Source organism: Oncorhynchus nerka, linkage group LG2 (genome assembly GCF_034236695.1).
Source record: "Oncorhynchus nerka isolate Pitt River linkage group LG2, Oner_Uvic_2.0, whole genome shotgun sequence".
Lineage (NCBI taxonomy): Eukaryota > Metazoa > Chordata > Actinopteri > Salmoniformes > Salmonidae > Oncorhynchus > Oncorhynchus nerka.
In genome coordinates, this window is record NC_088397.1 from 32316832 (window position 1) to 32336744 (window position 19913).

General features: G+C 43.0%; 1 protein-coding gene across 1 annotated transcript; it reads left to right on the top strand.

Moving 5' to 3' along the window:
- The first annotated feature begins 5882 nt into the window (after nucleotides 1-5882).
- On the top strand, nucleotides 5883-15157 carry mrpl39 (mitochondrial ribosomal protein L39). The gene is made up of 10 exons (XM_029668415.2): nucleotides 5883-6074; nucleotides 6568-6774; nucleotides 6894-7033; nucleotides 10393-10492; nucleotides 12448-12515; nucleotides 13773-13885; nucleotides 14232-14297; nucleotides 14432-14585; nucleotides 14750-14797; nucleotides 14989-15157. Exons 1-10 carry the CDS (start codon nucleotides 6038-6040, stop codon nucleotides 15085-15087), a joined length of 1032 nt encoding a protein of 343 aa, XP_029524275.1. The 5' UTR covers nucleotides 5883-6037; the 3' UTR covers nucleotides 15088-15157.
- Nucleotides 15158-19913: the final 4756 nt, after the last annotated feature.

Below are 19913 nucleotides of genomic sequence, written 5' to 3' on the forward strand. Positions count from 1 at the left end.
ATGGGGCAGAGCATGGGACACTACTGAGTACGTAGAATCAAACTCACCAAGACCGAAGGACGGACAGAAGCACCGGACAGACAGACAGATAGACAGAAAGACAGTCTAAGGGCTCTATTAAATCTGTATCGCAAAAGTTTAGCCTTACAGCGTGATAGAAATTTAAAGCCAATTTTCCGGTGTTAGCGGAGACTGCATTTACGGTAAACACTGTATACTGTATGTCGGACTCAATTGGAATTTACATTTCTATTGTGCAATCTGTAATGCTTCACATAGTTAATTTGGCGTTGTCTGTGCATCTCGGTTGCCATACACAACAAATTGTTTGCCTTCTTACCTGAGGTTCGTGGTTGACTACACATGTTTTTAATGTGTACAGTTACATTTAATCTCCCACTTCGGTTTTATTTTGCACCTCAATATATACATTTTCAACAAACGTGGAAAAAGAGTCAAATGTATTTAATGACATTTGTACAATTATTAATAGGCTATAATACAAATATCAGTATCATACAGATGTAGGATCTTCATTTGATGATAATGTTCCTGCACAGTCGGAAATGCAAACATGTAGTGTATAAGGTTTAAAAAGGCTTCCGAGTTTTTACATTTCCATTTCAAAATTTCAGACTTGATTTGCCCTAATGTAAAATGTATCAACCCCTACAAAAAAAATGTAATTCATTATTATCCACATAATAATTCACATTTCCTGTTGCTGCTGTAGCAAACTGGCTCAAATGAAAATCCTACATGTGTAAACGATATAAATTAGATACGTGTGTTAGTTGTTAGATCATCAGGTTTTTATGAAACTCTAGACTTTGAACATGACTTCCCACACCACATTATACAGCATCTTCAATGCTCTTACTGAGGGAAGGAGGTTGTTGGCCAAGATCTCGCGATACATGGCCCCATCCATCCTCCCCTCAATACGGTGCAGTCGTCCTGTCCCCTTTGCAGAAAAGCATCCCCAAAGAATTATGTTTCCACCTCCATGCTTCACGGTTGGGTTGGTGTTCTTGGGGTTATACACATCCTTCTTCCTCCAAACACAGCGAGTGGTGTTTAGACCAAAAAGCTCTATTTTTGTCTCATCAGACCACATGACCTTCTCCCATTTCTCTGGATCATCCAGATGGTTATTGACAAACTTCAGACGGACCTGGACATGTGCTGGCTTGAGCTGGGGGACCTTGCGTGTGCTACAGGATTTTAATCCATGACGGCGTAGTGTGTTACTAATGGTTTTCTTTGAGACTGTGGTCCCAGCTCTCTTCAGGTCATTGACCAGGTCCTGCCGTGTAGTTCTGGGCTGAACCCTCACCTTCCTCATGATCATTGATGCCCCACGAGGTGAGATCTTGCATGGAGCCCCAGACCGAGGGTGATTGACCGCCATCTTGAACTTCTTCCATTTTCTAATAATTGCGCCAACAGTTGTTGCCTTCTCACCAAGCTGCTTGCCTATTGTCCTGAAGCCCATCCCAGCCTTGTGCACGTCTACAATTTTAACCCTGATGTCCTTACATAGCTCTCTGGTCTTGGCCACCGTGGAGAGGTTGGAGTCTGTTTGATTGAGTGTGTGGACAGGTGTCTTTTATACAGGTTACGAGTTCAAACAGGTGCAGTTAATACAAGTAATGAGTGGAGAACAGGAGGGCTTCTTAAAGATAAACTAACAGGTCTGTGAGAGCCAGAATTCTTACTGGTTGGTAGGTGATCAAATACTTATGTCATGCAATAAAATGCAAATGAATTACTTAAAAATCATACAATGTGATTTTCTGGATTTTTGTTTTAGATTCCGTCTCTCACAGTTGAAGTGTACCTATAATTTTAAAAAATGACAGACCTCTACTTGCTTTGTAAGTAGGAAAACCTGCAAAATCGGCAGTGTATCAAATACTTGTTCTCCCCACTGTATATATATATATTTTTATAACCCAACCCTGATCTGTACTTCTCTACAACTTTGTCCCTGACCTGTTTGGAGAGCTCCTTGGTCTTCATGGTGCCACTTGCTTGGTGGTGCCTCTTGGTTAGCGGTGTTGCAGAGTCTGGGGCCTTTCAGAACAGGTGTATATTTACTGAGATCATGTAACACTTAGATTGCACACAGGTGGACTTTATTGAACTAATTATGTGACTTCTGAAGGTAATTGGTTGCACCAGATCTTATTTAGGGGCTTCATACCAAAGGGGGTGAATACCTATATACGCACCACTTTTCCGTTGTAATTTTTTTAATTTATTTTTTAAACAAGTCCTTTTTTCCATTTCACTTCACCAATTTGGACTATTTTGGACACTCAATGGTGGTCAGGAAAAGCGTCAGGATGAAGAGCAGGATAGCGAGCCAGGGAAAGGGAAACGGCCAGATGGTCGGTTGGTGAAGGCCACAGCCCGGGCAAAGAAACATTTCAGGTGTGGGAGGTTTTGGTCATGATTGACCTGAACCGCCTGCTAGGGGTTCATTTTTGGAGGAGGGGGTGACCAGGGTGGGAGGGGTTTGCAATCTTTCCTGAACTCTTCCTTGCCCTGGAGTCGTGCAGGACCTTGATGGAGGGCAGGTGGCAGACATGACAGGACCGCTACCTCCGCCTTTGTGCAAGGAGGAGCACTGCCAGAGCCCTGCAAAATGACCTCCAGCAGGCCACAAATGTGCATGTGTCTGCTCAAACGGTCAGAAACAGACTCCATGAGGGTGGTATGAGGGCCCGACATCCACAGGTGGGGGTTGTGTTTACAGCCCAACACCGTGTAGGACGTTTGGCATTTGCCAGAGAACACCAAGATTGACAAATCCGCCACTGGTACCCTGTGCTCTTCACAGATGAAAGCAGGTTCACACTGAGCACATGTGACAGACGTGACAGAGCCTGGAGACGCCGTGGAGAAATTCTGCTGCCTGCAACATCCTCCAGCATGACCGGTTTGGCGGTGGGTCAGTCATGGTGTGGGGTGGCATTTCTTTGGGGGGCCGCACAGCCCTCCATGTACTCGCCAGAGGTAGCCTGACTGCCATTAGGTACAGAGATGAGATCCTCAGACCCCTTGTGAGACCATATGCTGGTGCGGTTGGCCCTGGGTTCCTCCTAATGCAAGACAATGCTAGACCTCATGTGGCTGGAGTGTGTCAGTCAGCAGTTCCTGCAAGAGGAAGGCATTGATGCTAGGGACTGGCCCGCCCGTTCCCCAGACCTGAATCCAATTGAGCACATCTGGGACATCATGTCTCGCTCCATCCACCAACGCCACGTTGCACCACAGACTGTCCAGGAGTTGGCGGATGCTTTAGTCCAGGTCTGGGAGGAGATCCCTCAGGAGACCATCCGCCACCTCATCAGGCGCATGCCCAGGCATTGTAGGGAGGTCATACAGGCACGTGGAGGCCACACACACTACTGAGCCTCATTTGACTTGTTTTAAGGACATTGCATCAAAGTTGGAGCAGCCTGTAGTGTGGTTTTCCACTTTAATTTTGAGTGTGACTCCAAATCCAGACCTCCATGGGTTGATAAATTTGATTTCCATTGATAATATTTGTGTGATTTTGTTGTCAGCACATTCAACTATGTAAAGAAAAAAGTATTTAATAAGAATATTTCATTAATTCAGATCTAGGATGTGTTATTTTAGTGTTCCCTTAATTTTTTTTAGCAGTGTACTTGTGTACTATTGTTTGTACAGATGAACGTGGTACCTTCAGGCGTTTGGAAATTGCTCCCAAGGATGAACCAGACTTGTGTATTTTTTTTCTGAAGTCTTGGCTGATTTCTTTTGATTTTCCCATGATGTCAAGCAAAGAGGCACTGAGTTTGAAGGTAGGCCTTGAAATACATCCACAGGTACACCTCCAATTGACTCAAATGATGTCAACTATCCTATCAGAAGCTTCTAAAGCCATGACACCATTTTCCTGAATTTTCCAAGCTGTTTAAAGGCACAGTCAATTTAGTGTATGTAAACTTCTGACCCACTGCAATTGTGATACAGTGAATTAAAAGTGAAATAATCTGTCTGTAAACAATTGTTGGAAAAATTGCTTGTGTCATGCACAAAGTAATGTCCTAACCGACTTGCCAAAACTATAGTTTGTTAACAAGAAATTTGTGGAGTGGTTGAAAAACGAGTTTTAATGACTCCGACCTAAGTGTATGTAAACTTCCGACTTCAACTGTATATCTTACCACTAGTATATTACCAGAAGTTGATATATGTTCCTGCTACCAGTCACTTTTCAGCCCTGTGTTTGTGTATATCTGTCTATCCCTGTATATAGCTTCCTCTCTTATTTCTTAATTATCTTGTTTACTTTACTATATACACTACTGGTCAAAAGTTTTAGAACACCTACTCATTCAATGTTTTTTCTTTATTTGACTATTTTCTACATTGTAGAATAATCGTGAAGACATCAAAACTATGAAATAACACATATGGAATAATGAATGTAGTAACCAAAACAGTGTTAAACAAATCAAATTATATTTGAGATTCTTCAAATAGCCACCCTTTGCCTTGATGACAGCTTTGCACACTCTTGGCATTCTCTCAACCAGCTTCATGAGGTAGTCACCTGGAATGCATTTCAATTAACAGGTGTGCCTTGTTAAAAGTTCATTTGTGGAATTTCCTTCCTTCTTAATGCGTTGGAGCCAATCAGTTGTGTTGTGACAAGACAGGGGTGGTATACAGAAGATATCCTTATTTGGTAAAAGACCAAGTCCATATTTTTGCAAGTACAGCTCAAAAAATCAAAGAGAAATGACAGTCCATCATTACTTTAAGACATGAATGTCAGTCAGTCTGGAACATTTCAAGAACTTTGAAAGTTTATTTAAGTGCAGTCACAAAGACCATCAAATGCTATGATGAAACTGGCTCTCATGAGGACCGCCACAAGAAAGGAAGACCCAGAATTACCTCTGATGCATAGGATACGTTCATTAGAGTTAATGGCACCTTGTTTGGCCAAGAAACACGAGCAATGGACATTAGACCGGTGGAAATCTGTCCTTTGGTCTGATGAGTCCAAATTTGAGATTTTTGGTTCAAACCACTGTGTCTTTGTGAGACGCAGAGTAGGTGAACGGAGGATCTCTGCATGTGTGGTTCCCACCATGAAACATGGAGGAGGAGGTGTGATGGTGTGGGGGTGCTTTGCTGGTGACACATTTACTGATTTATTTAGAATTCAAGGCACACTTAACCAGCATGGCTACCACAGCATTCTGCAGCTATATGCCATCCCATCTGATTTGTGCTTAGTGGAACTTAGATTTGTTTTTCAACAGGACAATGACCTAACACACCTATTTGACCAGGAAGGAGAGTGACGGAGGGCTGCATCAGATGACCTGGCCTCCAAAATCACCCAACCTCAACCCAATTGAGATGGTTTGGGATGAGTTGGGCCGCAGAGTGAAGGAAAAGCAGCCAACAATTACTCTGCATATGTGGGAACTCCTTCAAGACTGTTGACGCCTCTACCCCTTGGAGAACAACTTTCATTTTTATATGACTATGCATACTCATCCCGTGCAATTGTTATCACACCACTGTCTCCAAAAAAAAATAATGAAATGAAAGAGACGTTTATGAGTTTGTATTTTATAGGGCCTGCCATATCATGGGGATATTGTATATGTAAATACAATAGTGACCACTAGCTACTGTCCAGGCTGGAAACGTCAGATGTCAACAATAACATTCTGGTTGGTCAGTAAGCCACATCTCTGAACAGACAAAACTATCAATAATATTGTTCATGCTTTGCTGAAACATAGTACAACTACACATGCTGTCTGTTTTGGAACATAATGTCCTCTCAAGCGTTTATGTGGGAACTATTCAACACCCCAACAATTTATTCGACCCGGACCGAAATCAACGTTGCTCTTCAGACAGGCATGGCGTCCAAACGAACTCTATAGAAAATAGCAGTGTAAAAGACACATCATTTAGCCCGGCATTGGTGCCCTACTGTTAAACCAGTACCAGAGATTCATCGCCAAAAGCAACAATGGCGTGTCGTACCATATGTCAACTTCTACAGCGCCGTAAGTACAACATATAACCACACAGCCGCTGCCACTCGTATAACATGGGCTAGTTAAGAATGCTAATTAGCTAGCTTCACTGTATACAAAATGACCTTGGGTGGTTGCTACGTGCAGTATTAGATCATGACACCATCAACAAATGTTATGTAAACTATGACAGTGAGAGTTTATATCGCTAATCTGGGTTTCTGCATCGCTAATTTGTGTATAGGATGTTGGATTGTGAAAATCAGTTGCCATGTTCTTGCTTTGTGGCTCCGGCACTGCAGTTGTAGTGCCCAGTACGTAAAGTTAACATTTGTTCAATCTCATTTTTTCGGGAATCGATTTTCGCGTGATAGCTAGTTCCCAATAACACTATTCCAATGATGACCAACGAATGGCGAATTCCATTAAATCTTGAATCTTCAAACTAGTTTTGGCGTAGGAAATGTGTATTATTCATAGTGTATTGTCTTATCATCTACTCATAATGAATTAATTGACTCAGGGTTGGCATCCAGTGCTGCCTCTGTGCGTCTCTCGGCTGCTGAGGTGCGTGGTCAGCGCAGCGCTGTGTTTTCCCGGGAGCAGGCTCGCCAGCGTTCCCTGTACCCACGCACAGAGAAGATCGAGGTGACCTTGCAAATACCTGGTCTGCAGGGCACCCTGCTCGTCATGAACAAGGGACTGTCCACACCACACAGCTGTGCACGCCGTGAGTACAGGGACAATACCTGTGGTTTGTCTGTGTGCCGCATTGATTTTGTCAAGGCAGTCAGAAAAATTCTATAGTATGAATCATATTAAATCTCTCTCTCTCTCTCTCTCTCTCAGATTTGACAGAGTGGTATGTAACCAGCTCTGCCCTGGCCTTAGTAGACGGAAAGCCCTGGTCCCTGCACCAGCCCCTCACCCAATCCTGCTCCCTCTCCCTGCTCACCTTCAAAGACACAGACCCACTGCTGGTCAACCAGGTACAACACAGCACCACAGATCTAGGTATACATGCACTGAGGTATATAGCACCGGTGTAGGGTGAAGTTGCACTTAGACGCTGATGTTGGATTAGTTTAGCATTTCCCCCACAAACGGTTAAATGAAATCGTATTAGTCACATGCGCCGAATACAACCGGTGTAGACCTTACAGTGAAGTGCTTACTTACAAGCCCCTAACCAACAATGCAGTTTTAAAAAATACAGATAATAATAAGAAACTGAAGTAACAAGTAATTACAGAGCGGCAGTAAAATAACAATAGCGGGACTATATACAGGGGGGTACCGGTACAGGGTCAATGTGCGGGGGCACCGGTTAGTTGAGGTAATATGTACATGATGGTAGAGTTATGAAAGTGACTATGCATAGATGACAACAACAGAGAGTAGCAGCGGTGTAAAAGAGGAGGAGCAGCATTGCAAATAGTCTGGGAAGCCATTTGATTAGCTGCTCAGGAGTCTTATGGCTTGGAGGTAGAAGCTGTTTAGAAGCCTCTTGGACCTAGACTTGGTGCTCCGGTGCCGCTTGCCATGCGGTAGCAGAGAGAATCGTTTCTGACTAGGGTGGTTGGAGGCTTTGGCAATTTTTAGGGCCTTCCTCTGACACTGCCTGGTGTAGAGGTCGTGGATGGCAGGAAGCTTGGCCCCAGTGATGTACTGGGCTGTTCGCACTACCCTCCGCCTTGCGGTCGGAGGCCGGGCAGTTGCCATACCAGGCAGTGATGCAACCATTGCTCTCGATGGTGCAGCTGTAGAACCTTTTGAGGATCTGAGGACCCATGCCAGATCTTTTCAGTCTCCTGAGGGGGAATAAGTTTTGTCATGTCCTCTTCACGACTGCCTTGGTGTGCTTGGACCATGATGTGGACACCAAGGAACTTGAAGCTCTCAACCTGCTCCAGTACAGCCCCGTCGATGAGAATGGGGACGTGCTCGGTGCTCCTTTTCCTGTAGTCCACATTCATCTCCTTAATCTTGGTTACGTTGAGGGAGAGGTTGTTGTCCTAGCGCCACACGGCCAGGTCTCTGGCCTCCTCCCTATAGGCTGTCTCGTCTTTGTCGGCGATCAGGCCTTCCACTGTTGTGTCAAACTTAATGATGGTGTTGGAGTTGTGCCTGGCCGTGCAGTCATGAGTGAACAGGGAGTGCAGGAGGGGACTGAGCACGCACACCTGAGGGGCCCCTGTGTTGAGGATCAGCATGGAGGATGTGTTGTTACCTACCCTTACCACCAGTTGTAGACGGAGGTGTTTAGTCCCAGGGTCCTTAGCTTAGTGATGAGCTTTGAGGGCACTGTGGTGTTGAACGGTGAGCTGTAGTCAATGAATAGCATTCTTATATAGGTGTTACTTTTGTCCAGGTGGGAAAGGGCAGTGTGGAGTGCAATCGAGATTGCATCATCTGTGGATCTGTTGGGGTGGTATGCAAATTGGAGTGGGTCTAGGGTTTCTAGGATAATGGTGTTGATGTGAGCCATGACCAGCCTTTCAAAGCATTTCTTGGCTACAGACGTGAGTGCTACAGGTCGGTAGTCATTTAGGCAGGTTACCTTGGTGTTCTTGGGCACACGGGCTATGGTGGTCTGCTTGAAACAGACTCGGACAGGGAGGGGTTGAAAATGTCAGTGAAGACACTTGCCAGTTGGTCAGCGCATGCTCGTAGTACACGTCCTGGTAATCCGTCTGGCCCTGCGGCCTTGTGAATGTTGACCTTTTTGGGTAAGTCTCTAAGAACTTTGCACACCTTGATTGTACAATATTTGCCCATGTATTCTTTAACTCTTCAAGCTCTGTCAAGTTGGTTGTTGATCATTGCTAAACAGCCATTTTTAAGTCTTGCCATAGCTTTCAAGCCAATTTAAGTCAAAACTCTTAAATAGGCCACTCAGGAACATTCAATGTCGTCTTGGTTAACAACTCCAGTGTATATTTGGACTTGTGTTTTAGGTTATTGTCCTACTTAAAGGTGAATTTGTCTCGCAGTGTCTGTTGGAAAGCAGACTGAACCAGGATTTTGTCTGTATTTAGTTCTATTCCGTTTCTTTTTATCCTAAAACAAACCTCCCTTGTCCTTGCCGATGATGAGCATATCCATAACATGATGCAGCCACCACCATGCTTTAAAAGAGAGTGGTACTCAGTGATGTTGGATTTACCACAAAAATAACTATTTGTATTCAGGAGAAAAAAGTTTGGAAAAAATGCCACATTTTTTGCAGTAGTGCTTTAGTGCCTTATTGCAAACAGGATGCTTGTTTGTACAGAATAAAAAATATTCAAAATCTTCCTTCTTTACAATCTGTCACTTAGGTGGGTATACAGGAGTAACTACAATGTTGTTGATCCATCCTCAGTTTTCTCCCATCACAGCCATTAAACTCTGTACCTGTTCTAAAATAACCATTGGCCTCATGGTGAAATCCCTGAGCGGTTTCCTTCCTCTCCGGCAACTGAGTTAGTAAGGACGTCTGTATCTTTGTAGTGACTGGCTGTATTGATACACCATCCAAAGTTTAAGTAATTATTTCTTCATGCACAAAGGAATATTCAGTGTCTGCTTTATATTTTTATTTTCACCCATCTACCAATTAGGGGCGGCAGGTTGTCTAGTGGTTAGAGCGTTGGGTCAGTAACCGAAAGGTTGCTAGATCGAATCCCCGAGCTGACAGGGTAAAAAAAAAAAATCTGTCGTTCTGCCTCTGAACACGGCAGTTAACCCAATGTTCCTAGGCTGTCATTGTAAATAACTGACATGCCTGATAAATAAAGGTTCAATTAAAAATATGCAAGGCATTGAAAAACTCCCTGGTCTTTGCCGTTGAATCTGTGTTTGAAATTCACTACTCGACTGAGGGACCTTAGGTCAAGAGGCTTCTAAACGGCTTCTACCCCCAAGCCATAAGACTCCTGACCAGTAAATGTATTGAAGTAAAAAAAATATATATATATATACTTGTTTAGAGTTGATCTCACTCACCCAGAAAATGCATCAAGGTAATTGGTCTTGTTTTAAGATATTCTGACTTGTTTCAAGCCTTTTTCTTAGGTTAAAGTAAGCAAAATGATTTGCCAGTACACTGAGAGAATTTACATTTTGAAGATGTCAAGTCATTGCATTGTAATGTTAAGAGATACTGTATCTAGGTAAGATAAACATTTCTGCAGTGTACATAGACTGTAGTGTACAGGGTCATAGATACCGTATAGGCCAAACTTTTGACACCAGACATATTTGCCTCCAAAGTGGTTGTTTTCTGGTGGTGGTGACTAACTGGTCTCAGACTGTGACTGTGGTGATTGGCTGTTGGTTTGTGTGTGTGTGGCCTCTCCCTCCCTAGGCATACTGGCGGTCGTGTGCAGCCCTCCTTGGCCAGGTCCTTCAGGATGCCTTTAAAGAAGACTTTTCTGTGGAACTGCTCAGACTCCCAGAGGTGCTAGGTATAAGCCAGGAAACACTCATACCCATGTTTTCCCTACCATTTTCATAAAAATAAAAAAAACCATCAAGAAATGACTAGCATCTAGTCAACAGATTGGAACTGAATCCTAGATACAATGAATCCTTATATTTAGTGCATTCTGAAAGTTTTCAGACACCTTGACTAGTTCCACATTTCGTTATGTTACAGCTTTTTTTCTAAAAATGGATTAGAATAATCTACACAACACTGCATAATGACAATGCGAAAACACTGAAATACCTTATTTACATAAATATTAAGACCCCTTGCTATGAGACTCCAAATTGGGATCAGGTGCATCCTGTTGACAGAGCTTCAAAAATAAAATCACATTTTATTTTTCACATACACATGTTTAGCAGATGTTATTGCGGGTGTAGCGAAATGCTTATAATGCTGTGGAGATGGGAGAAACTTCCAGAAGGACTGCAGCACTCCACCAATCAGGCCTTTATGGTAGAGTGGCCTGAAGCCACCCCTCAGTAAAAGGCACATGACAGCCCACTTGGAGTTTGCCAAAAGGCACCTAAAGGACTCTCAGACCATGAGAAACAAGATTCTCTGGTCTGATTAAACCAAAATTGAAACCAAGACTGAATGTGTCACATCTGGAGGAAACCCGACACCATCTCTCCTGTGAAGCATGGTGAAGCGGCAGGGACTGGGAGACTAGTCAGGATAGAGGCAAAGATGAATGGATCAAAGTACAGAGAGATCCTTGGTGAAAACCTGCTCCAGAGTGCTCAGGACCTCAGACTGGGGTGAAGGTTCACCTTCCAGTAGGACAATGACCCTAAGCACACAGCCAAGACAACGCAGGAGTGGCTTCGGGACAAGTCTCTGAATGTCCGTGAGTGGCCCAACCAGAGCCCGGACTTCAGTTTTGTATTTTTATATACATTTGCAAAAATGTATGAAAAGCTGTTTTTGCTATGTCATTATGGAATATTGTGTGTAGATTGATGAGGGGGGAAAAACAAATCCATTTTAAAACGAGGCTGTAACTCAAGAGGTCTGAACACCTTCCGAATGCACCAGCTCTTACTTACGCTTGCTCGTTCTATCGCTAGCTTTTTTTTTGCTTTTTCGCTCTCTTTCTCGCTATCTCTTTCAAATTCAGATTGTTTTGTTGGCATAAAATTCCATTTGTAGATAGTGGTACTGTACAGCATTTCAGTAAATGTGCAATGCAAAAAGGATAATGAAGTTCATTTCAGTAGTAATAATATTAAATATAATCATGTACACTACTGCTGTTGTGTTGTGTAGTCTTCGGTCGATAGATGTAATTAAAGAACCATTATTAAAAAGAAAAAATGCCTCATCGATAAACAACAAACTGTACATTGATGATGGTAACACTATGTATTACTTGTAAGTTATATACAATGTAGACTGAGTGTACAAAACATTATGAACACCTGCTCTCTCCATGACGTAGACTGACTTGGTGAAAGCTATGATGCCTTATTGGTGTCGTCTGTTCAATCCACTTCAATCCGTGTAGATGAAGGGGAGGAGACAGGTTGAAGAAGGATTTTTAAGCTTTGAGATAATTGAGACATGGATTGTGTACGTGTGTCATTTAGGGTGAATGGAAAGACAAAATATTTTAAACGGGGTATGACGAACTGGTTTGAGGGTGTGACAAACTGCAACGCTACTGGGCTTTTCATGCTCAACAGTTTCCCATGTGTATCAAGAATGGTCCACCACCCAAAGGGACATCCTACCAGCTTGACACATTGGAGTCAACATGGACCAGCATCCGTGTGTAACACTTTTGACACCTTGTAGGGTCCATGCCCCGACAAATTGAGGTGGCTCTGAGGACAAAAGGGGGGGGGGTGCGACTCAATATTAGGGGTGTTCCTAAGGTTTTGTACACACAGTGTATATAATTCATACAATGTATGTAATCTCTCTCTGCAGTAACTTCAGGAGCGTTCTGTTGTGATGTGGTGCTGGATCCTCAGTTAGACTCCTGGAGCCCTTCAGAGGTCAGTGTGTGTTATATTCTGGTATGTGTGGAACTGTGTGTTGTTCTGTTATTATACAGGAGATTCCAAAATGATTGACAGCCTTGATAAAGATTATATATATATATATATATATATATATATAATCTTCTAAAGCCATGACATCGATTTCTGGAGTTATCCAAGCTGTTTAAAGGCAACTTGGTGTATGTAAACTTCTGACCCACTGGACTTGTGATACAGTGAATTATAAGTGAAATACTCTTGTCTAAACAATTTTAGGAAAAATACTTGTCATGCACAAAGTAGATGTCCTAACCGACTTGCCAACACTATAGTTTGTTAACAAGAAATTTGTGGAGTGGTTGAAAAATTATTTTTATTGACTCCCACGTAGGTGTATGTAAACTCCCAACTTCAACTGTGTATATGTATATAATAAAAAATGTGACCTTTCATTTAACTTGGCAAGTCAGTTAAGAACAAATTCTTATTTACAATGACGGCCAAACCCGGACGACGCTGGGCCTATTGTTTACCTCCCTATGTGGCTCGCAATCACAGCTGGATGTGATACAGCCTGGATACATAAAATAGTCAAAGGTTTAGTATTGACTACATCAAGCGTGTAACTCTACAAACTTGTTGGATGCATTTGCAGTTTGTTTTGGTTGTGTTTCAGATTATTTTTGCCCAATAGAGACATGCATGGTAAATCATGTGTTTTTGTGAGAAAGTTAGAGTTTCAGATCATACCCCCCAAGACAAGCTAACCTCTCACCATTGCCAGTAACATAGTTTAGAATGTCTTGGGGGGGGGGGATCTTTGATCCTCTAACTTTCTCAATCATCATTATTTATGATTAATTCAGGATTATTGTATTTTCATTTTCAAAAAGAGTGGCTCCAAAATGACAAAATAAATTATTTACCATTTAATTTAATACTCTGAAACACAACCAAAACGAACTGCAAATGCATCCAACAAGTTTGAAGTCACAAGCATGATGTAGTCATTGCGTGCTAGTAATATGGGACCAATTACTTAACTTTGACTACTTTATTCATAAGAATCTTTAGGGATGCCAATAAAAAATGTGTATTAGTATAAAATATAGTATATATTTTAAATGTTGCATACAATATAGTTCTGTATTTGAATCATTTATTTTATACAGTCATTGTTGCTCATCTTTATCAATAGTGTAAATAATTTCGTACCCCACTGTGCATGCGTGTTGAGCAAAGTGAAATGACCTGAGAGTATGTGTGTCCCAGGAGTCCCTGCGCTCTCTGACGCGTGGTGCTCAGCAGCTGATCCATCGGGACCTGCCCTGGGAGCCTCTGGAGGTGGCGCCCCCTGTTGCCCTGGAGGTCTTCTCTCACAGCAGGTACTTTATTTCTATACTCTCTTGTTCAATTGTATCATTTTTGGGGGGGATAAAATATACAAGACAAACCAAAAATATGGGAAAGGTATTGATTTTGGCCATCAGTACCCCCTTTCGGAGGACTGAGAAGGTGTTGCAGCTTGTTAAGTGCTGTTATAACAGGTTATAACCTAGCATTTTTCTGGACTGAAAGCCTATTGGCAAAGCCAGTTTCGAAACCTCTTTTCTTGCAATATTTTCCCTTTTATGCCTTTTCCTCCATGTTTTCAAAGCACTTTTTCACTTATTTTAGTCTGTTTTGTGTTCTCTTCCAGTGTTCTAGCTGTACCTGTGTTTGTGTTTGCAGGTGTAAGCAGGAGGAAGTGGAGGAGAAGTCGGCACAAAGTCCTAAAGGCACAGTGATCCTCTACAGGTGAGCTACAGGAACTGTACCGCAGTAGATGACTCACTCACATCCTTATTGAGTGACACTCATCTTCGCTGTGTTTTCATACACGTATATGGCACACACACACACTCTTGTCTCACCTCGTATCTGTCTCTTAGGTGTGGGGACCATGTTCTGTTGAGTGGGGGCCCCTTGGTGGCGAGGACAGGGCTGTGTTCTCAGTATGAGGTCACTGCCATCCACCCTCTAGGAGAGGGCAAGTGGGGTCTCCACCGCCGGGCCCAGGGGCTCTCACTGCCCCTCCAGCAGCAGGTACGTACGCGCACAAATATGCAGGACATGTTTCAGTCAATGTATGAAGCATCTTTTGGATGTGTTCGAGTGTCAGTGACTTAAGTGTCAGTGAGTGAATGTGTGTGTGTGATGAGTGCCACTGACAGAGTCATTCATTCATTTCTCCTGTTCTCTTTCCGTAGGCCCACCACACTGTGTGGAGGAAACTGAGGAGCAGGGCAGAGAAGCTGGTAAGAAAATATTACTCTTCACAATTTTAAAGACCAAGTTCACTTTTTTTTTTGAAGTTGTAGCTTGTATGCGACATAGCTAGGGTATTGTCATTGCATCTGAACTGTTATTTTTGTTAGCTGGTTATTTTAATAACATCCAGAATCTCCTGTTTGGCATTTTTAATCCTATTGGCTCTCCCTCTCCACAGGTTGAGGTGCCCACAGGATCAACCAATGAAGCCATTTCAGATACATTGACTCCGCCCTCTGCCCCTGAACAGACTCCTCCCCATACTCCCCAACAATGATCATGACTATAACCTTGTCATTATATATGTCTTTGTAATATTTGTGGAATAAATGTGTCACGCATGGAAATCGTCCCCTCTCCTCTGTACACTAAATGCTTGCTGAAATTTAAGTGGGTTATTGGTTTATGACAGTGTAGCTGATGTGGTGTAGAGTGAAGTTGCTGATCTTGGGTCAGTTTTGCATTTCCCCCGCTAATGGTTAAGGTTGGGTTTGGGGGTGGGGAAGCTGATATAGAATCAAAGTATTTGTTGTGCAGAACGTAACTGGTTTGTGCCCAGTGAGGGACAGGGACAGAACCGACTCTTGTTACAACAGCACAGTTGACTTTTCCTTAATATTTTATGCTTGCCGGGGATTTGAACCCAAAGTCAAATGAATTGATGACCTGTGGCGTGTGATATAGCCATCTGTCTTTTGTGTGGAATGAAAGCTGCGGTCCGTGCCATGCTCGAGCATGTTAAAGCCTTACACTAACACACCCCTCTCCGGCCTTTAACTGCTCAGCTGACGGTATGTGTTGAGTGGTCAGCAGTTTGCGAACACACAAAGACGGGTGTGTGCTGCTCGGCCATCAGGGGCAGAGCAGCTGTTGTGTATGTCGCTTTGGGACAGGTGTTTGAGGAGTGTGTGGGCATGAGCTGTCACAGATTACCAGATCAGAGTAGTGGACATGGGCTGTGTCCCAAATGGCTCCCTATTTAGTGCACTACTTTTGGCCAGGGTGCATAGGGCTCTGGTCAAAAGTAGTGCACTATATAGGGAATAGGGTTCCGTTTGGGACGAAGAAAAGTGTGACCATATACAGTATCTGTAGGCCTACAGTACATGTCAACAGTTACAGTATATTCCTCAAACTGAAGCTTTGATATAGTATACAAAGAAACATAACAATGTGTTCATAAATGTGATGCTGCATAATTCATCTTGATCTATGATGCTCCCGGTCTAGAGTCTCAACAATGGTGATGGGACATTTTTAATATACACGGTGCTGTGAGACCGATCGAGAGTTTGCCCATTGCACAGCTGTCGCCCCCACTCTAACAGCCAGCCCCACCCCGACACCCAGCGACAGTATGGGAGACACACCCAAGGACAAATTACAGTCCCCATCCCACCTCTCACCAATTGAGATGTTTGAACCGGTGCCTGGAATTCCAGACTACTATATTCCATGGATATTATTATTATTCCATACTACTATATTCCATGGATATTATTATTATTCCATACTACTATATTCCATGGATATTATTATTCCAGACTACTATATTCCATGGATATTATTATTCCAGACTACTGTATTCCATGGATATTATCCAGACAAATGCGTCAAAATGTAGCCTAAATGTTATTGTCCACAAAAAGTAGATTCTTCCTGGCTTATGTCATCCGTTATCAATTCGATATTTGAATCAACTAACGATGGGCTGGGCCGACATGCTTTTGTAAAATATAGCTTGGACTATAAGCCTATACAAGAAGCATTCACAATGGATTATTCCACAACCATACAATAAAGTTAAAAACTGAGATCGCCAAGGCAGTAGTGCTGCGTGGGTAAAATCACTGTGGAAGCCCCCCAAAAAGCCATATCGCAACCTTTGTGTGTGGATAATTGCGTATTTTGCACTATAGCCTGTTTAATTCATATGTCTTGCGACCGTGATATATAGGCCCAAAGGCCGAGACGATAAGAAAATGTTGGCAGAATAAATAAACCACACCTTTGTTTTATCACAAAACCAGATAGCAAACTCTGTCCAGCATATTGCATGTAGTAACAGACAATTGCATGGTCAAGCAAGTTAATGTTTCCAACATTTTCGGGCCACTGAACAACTATTGATTTAGAACCACAGAGTTACCGCAAGTCGCAAAGAAAACAGGAGCTGCCGCCACTCTTCCAGCACCTTTTCAACTTCAACATTTCAACATCATCAAATCACCTATGCTTAGTCTAATACAGTGACAACTAAAAGATACCAAAAACAATTTAGTACAATCAATGTAAGCCAAACGTGGCTGTCCATGGTGCTGATTTCTCTGTGTGCCCGCTCGTTCATACAATTAGAAAAGTATGTTAACTGACCCTACTAGAGAAATGCCATCCAACTCTCTTTCATGTTGACAAAATGGTCTATCACTCTGTCATACAGTACATGCTTTTATTTTTTGTTGTTCTAGTCTACCTGGCTTTAATGCTTGCTCGCTAGCCTAACTTCCATTCATGACCAACGTTAGCTAGTTAACATTAGCCTTCTACATCTAGCTACAGGTTGAACTTCCCATCCTCTCAGGCCAGGGGCACAACAATGTATGGTTTAATGGTTGGATCAGAATCACCATTACAATCATTGGCAGTAAGGAGAATTATGTAAAGCCACAAGTCCAAATCCCTATCTTCATCCATGGCTAATTAAGGAAAGGGCCACTTTTAGCTAGCTAGCTGGCCACTGGAGGACAACAATGACATGCAACAATTCAAGTTATGTACTTTAAGTATACTCTCAATGGGTTTTGATAGGAGTGATGCCAAAATCCAAGCTGGCTTCCCTTTTACACTTTTTGTTGTTGTTGTGCGCCACACAGTTGAGCTCGCTCAGTTTAGCGCAACGCTGATTGGCACATTTTGTATACTTTTGTTTTAATCAAGGGAGGCCAGATGCTTGCTGGCTTCCCTTGCCTTCAATGCTACGGACGGCAACAACATACTCGTTTGGACCAGACAGCATCAGATAGTTGGCCTACACATAGAGACAGAGAGGCGCTGTTTAGCTTGCTCTGTTTTCTCCTGTAAGATACATTCAGCCTCTTGCGAATGGATGGAACATTTTGACACACTAGAGAGACGAAAGATCAAATGATTTTTTTTTTTTTTGTAAAAAAAAATAAAAAATTGGAGGCCTGGATTCCCTTGGCATCCATGAATACACGCCACTGCCCTAAGGGACTGCAGAAAGAATGATAACCACCGTACAATTGTGAATTACTTTGAAGGACTTCATATTGAAATCATTTGCATCATTCATTAGGGGCCAATTTCAACAAATGATAAGGGTACCAGTGTGCACCATTTCCTCACTCTATCCAAAAGCATTGTCCGAGTTTGACAAGTGTATGATGGCGCCGGAGGGGACGGCTGCCATCTTATCGGCTCTTAGCCAACCATGCTATTTTGTTTGTTTTTTCGAGTTGTTCGTAACTTGTTTTGTACATAATGTTGTTGCTACCATCTCTTATGACAGAAAATAACTTCTGGACATCAGAACTGAGATTACTCACCTCAAATTAGACAAAGAGTTCTTCGTCAATGAGTCGGACGGGAGGGATATACGACAGACACCCGACCAGGCCCAGATCCCCGTCATTTGCTGGAGAAGAAAACTGAGATTTTGCGGGAAAAGATCAGGGTGCAGGGTGAGGATCAGGTGACGAGTGGCTAATCTGCCTTTGCCTTCCGTCCTGCTAGCTAACGTTCAATCGCTGGAAAATACATGGGATGAATTGAATGCATGTATATCCTACCAACGGGACATTAAAAACTAATTTCTTATGTTTCACCGAGCCGTGGCTGAAGGACTTCATTAAGAACATACAACTGGTGGGTTATACACTCCATCGGCAGGATAGAACAGCAGCCTCTGGTAAGACATGGGGCGGTGGCCTATGCATATATGTAAGCAAGAGCTGGTGCACGATATCTATGGAAGTCTCCAAGATTTTGCTTGCCTAAGGTAGAGTATCTCATGATAAGTTGTAGACCACACTACCTAGAGAGTTTTCACCTGTATTTTTCATAGCTGTCTTACATACCACCACAGACTGATGCTGGCACTAAAACCGCCCTCAATGAGCTGTATTACCGCCAAAAGCAAACTGGAAAACGCTCATCCAGAGGCGGCCCTCCTAGTGGCCGGGGACTTTAATGCAGGGAAACTTAAATCCGTTTAACCTCATTCCTATCAGCATGTTAAATGTGCAACCAGAGGGAATTTATTTTAGACCACCTTTACTCCAGTCACAAAGCTCAAAGTACAAAGCTCTCCCTCGCCCTCCATTTGGCAAATCTGACCATGGCAAGCGGTACCGTAACGCCAAGTCTAGGTCCAAGAGGCTTCGGAACAGCTTCTACCCCCAAGCCATAAGGCTCCTGGACAGCTAATCAAATGGCTTCCCAGACTATTTGCATTGCCCCCCCCCCCCTTCTACGCTGCTGCTCTCTGTTATTATCTATGTATAGGCACTTTAATAACTCTACCTTCATGTAGATATTACCTCAATTATCTCGACACCGGTGCCCCTGCACATTGACTCTGTACCAGCACCGCCTGTATATAGCCCCGCTATTGTTATTTACTGCTGCTCTTTAATTATATGTTATTCTTATCTCTTACTTTTTGGGGGGTATTTTCCTAACTGCATTGTTGGTTAAGGGCTTGTAAGTAAGCATTTCACTGTAAGGTGTTGTATTCGGCGCATGTGACAAATACATTTTGATTGGATATGTCCGACAATCACACCTGGCAACAGGTGTCGCTTCCTATACCATTCGTGGTGGTCCTCTTTTATGGTAATTCATCAAAATGTCTCAAAGTAAATAGCATGGCGTTATGCCAGGATTTAAGTGCTGAGACTATGATGACACATACTCACAGAAAAAAAACAGTCATCAGTGCAGTTGGCCATTGTTGGCGCGTTGCGCACGATGGACAAGTGTAGTGCACGTCTTGGACACAGCGTTGCGCTCTCCGCATACTTCTCCAGGAGTCCCCCACCAAATCGCTTCCTCGCCCCACCAAACCCCCCTCCCTACCACAAC

What these genes read in the sequence shown, in the direction of transcription:
- mrpl39 (XM_029668415.2), top strand. Translation starts at nt 6,038, where the DNA reads ATGGCGTGTCGTACCATATGTCAACTTCTACAGCGCC. An exon ending in CAGACTCCCAGAGGTGCTAG is followed by an intron (nt 10,493 to 12,447) that starts GTATAAGCCAGG and finishes CTCTCTCTGCAG; the next exon opens with TAACTTCAGGAGCGTTCTGT. An exon ending in GGCACAGTGATCCTCTACAG is followed by an intron (nt 14,298 to 14,431) that starts GTGAGCTACAGG and finishes TCTGTCTCTTAG; the next exon opens with GTGTGGGGACCATGTTCTGT.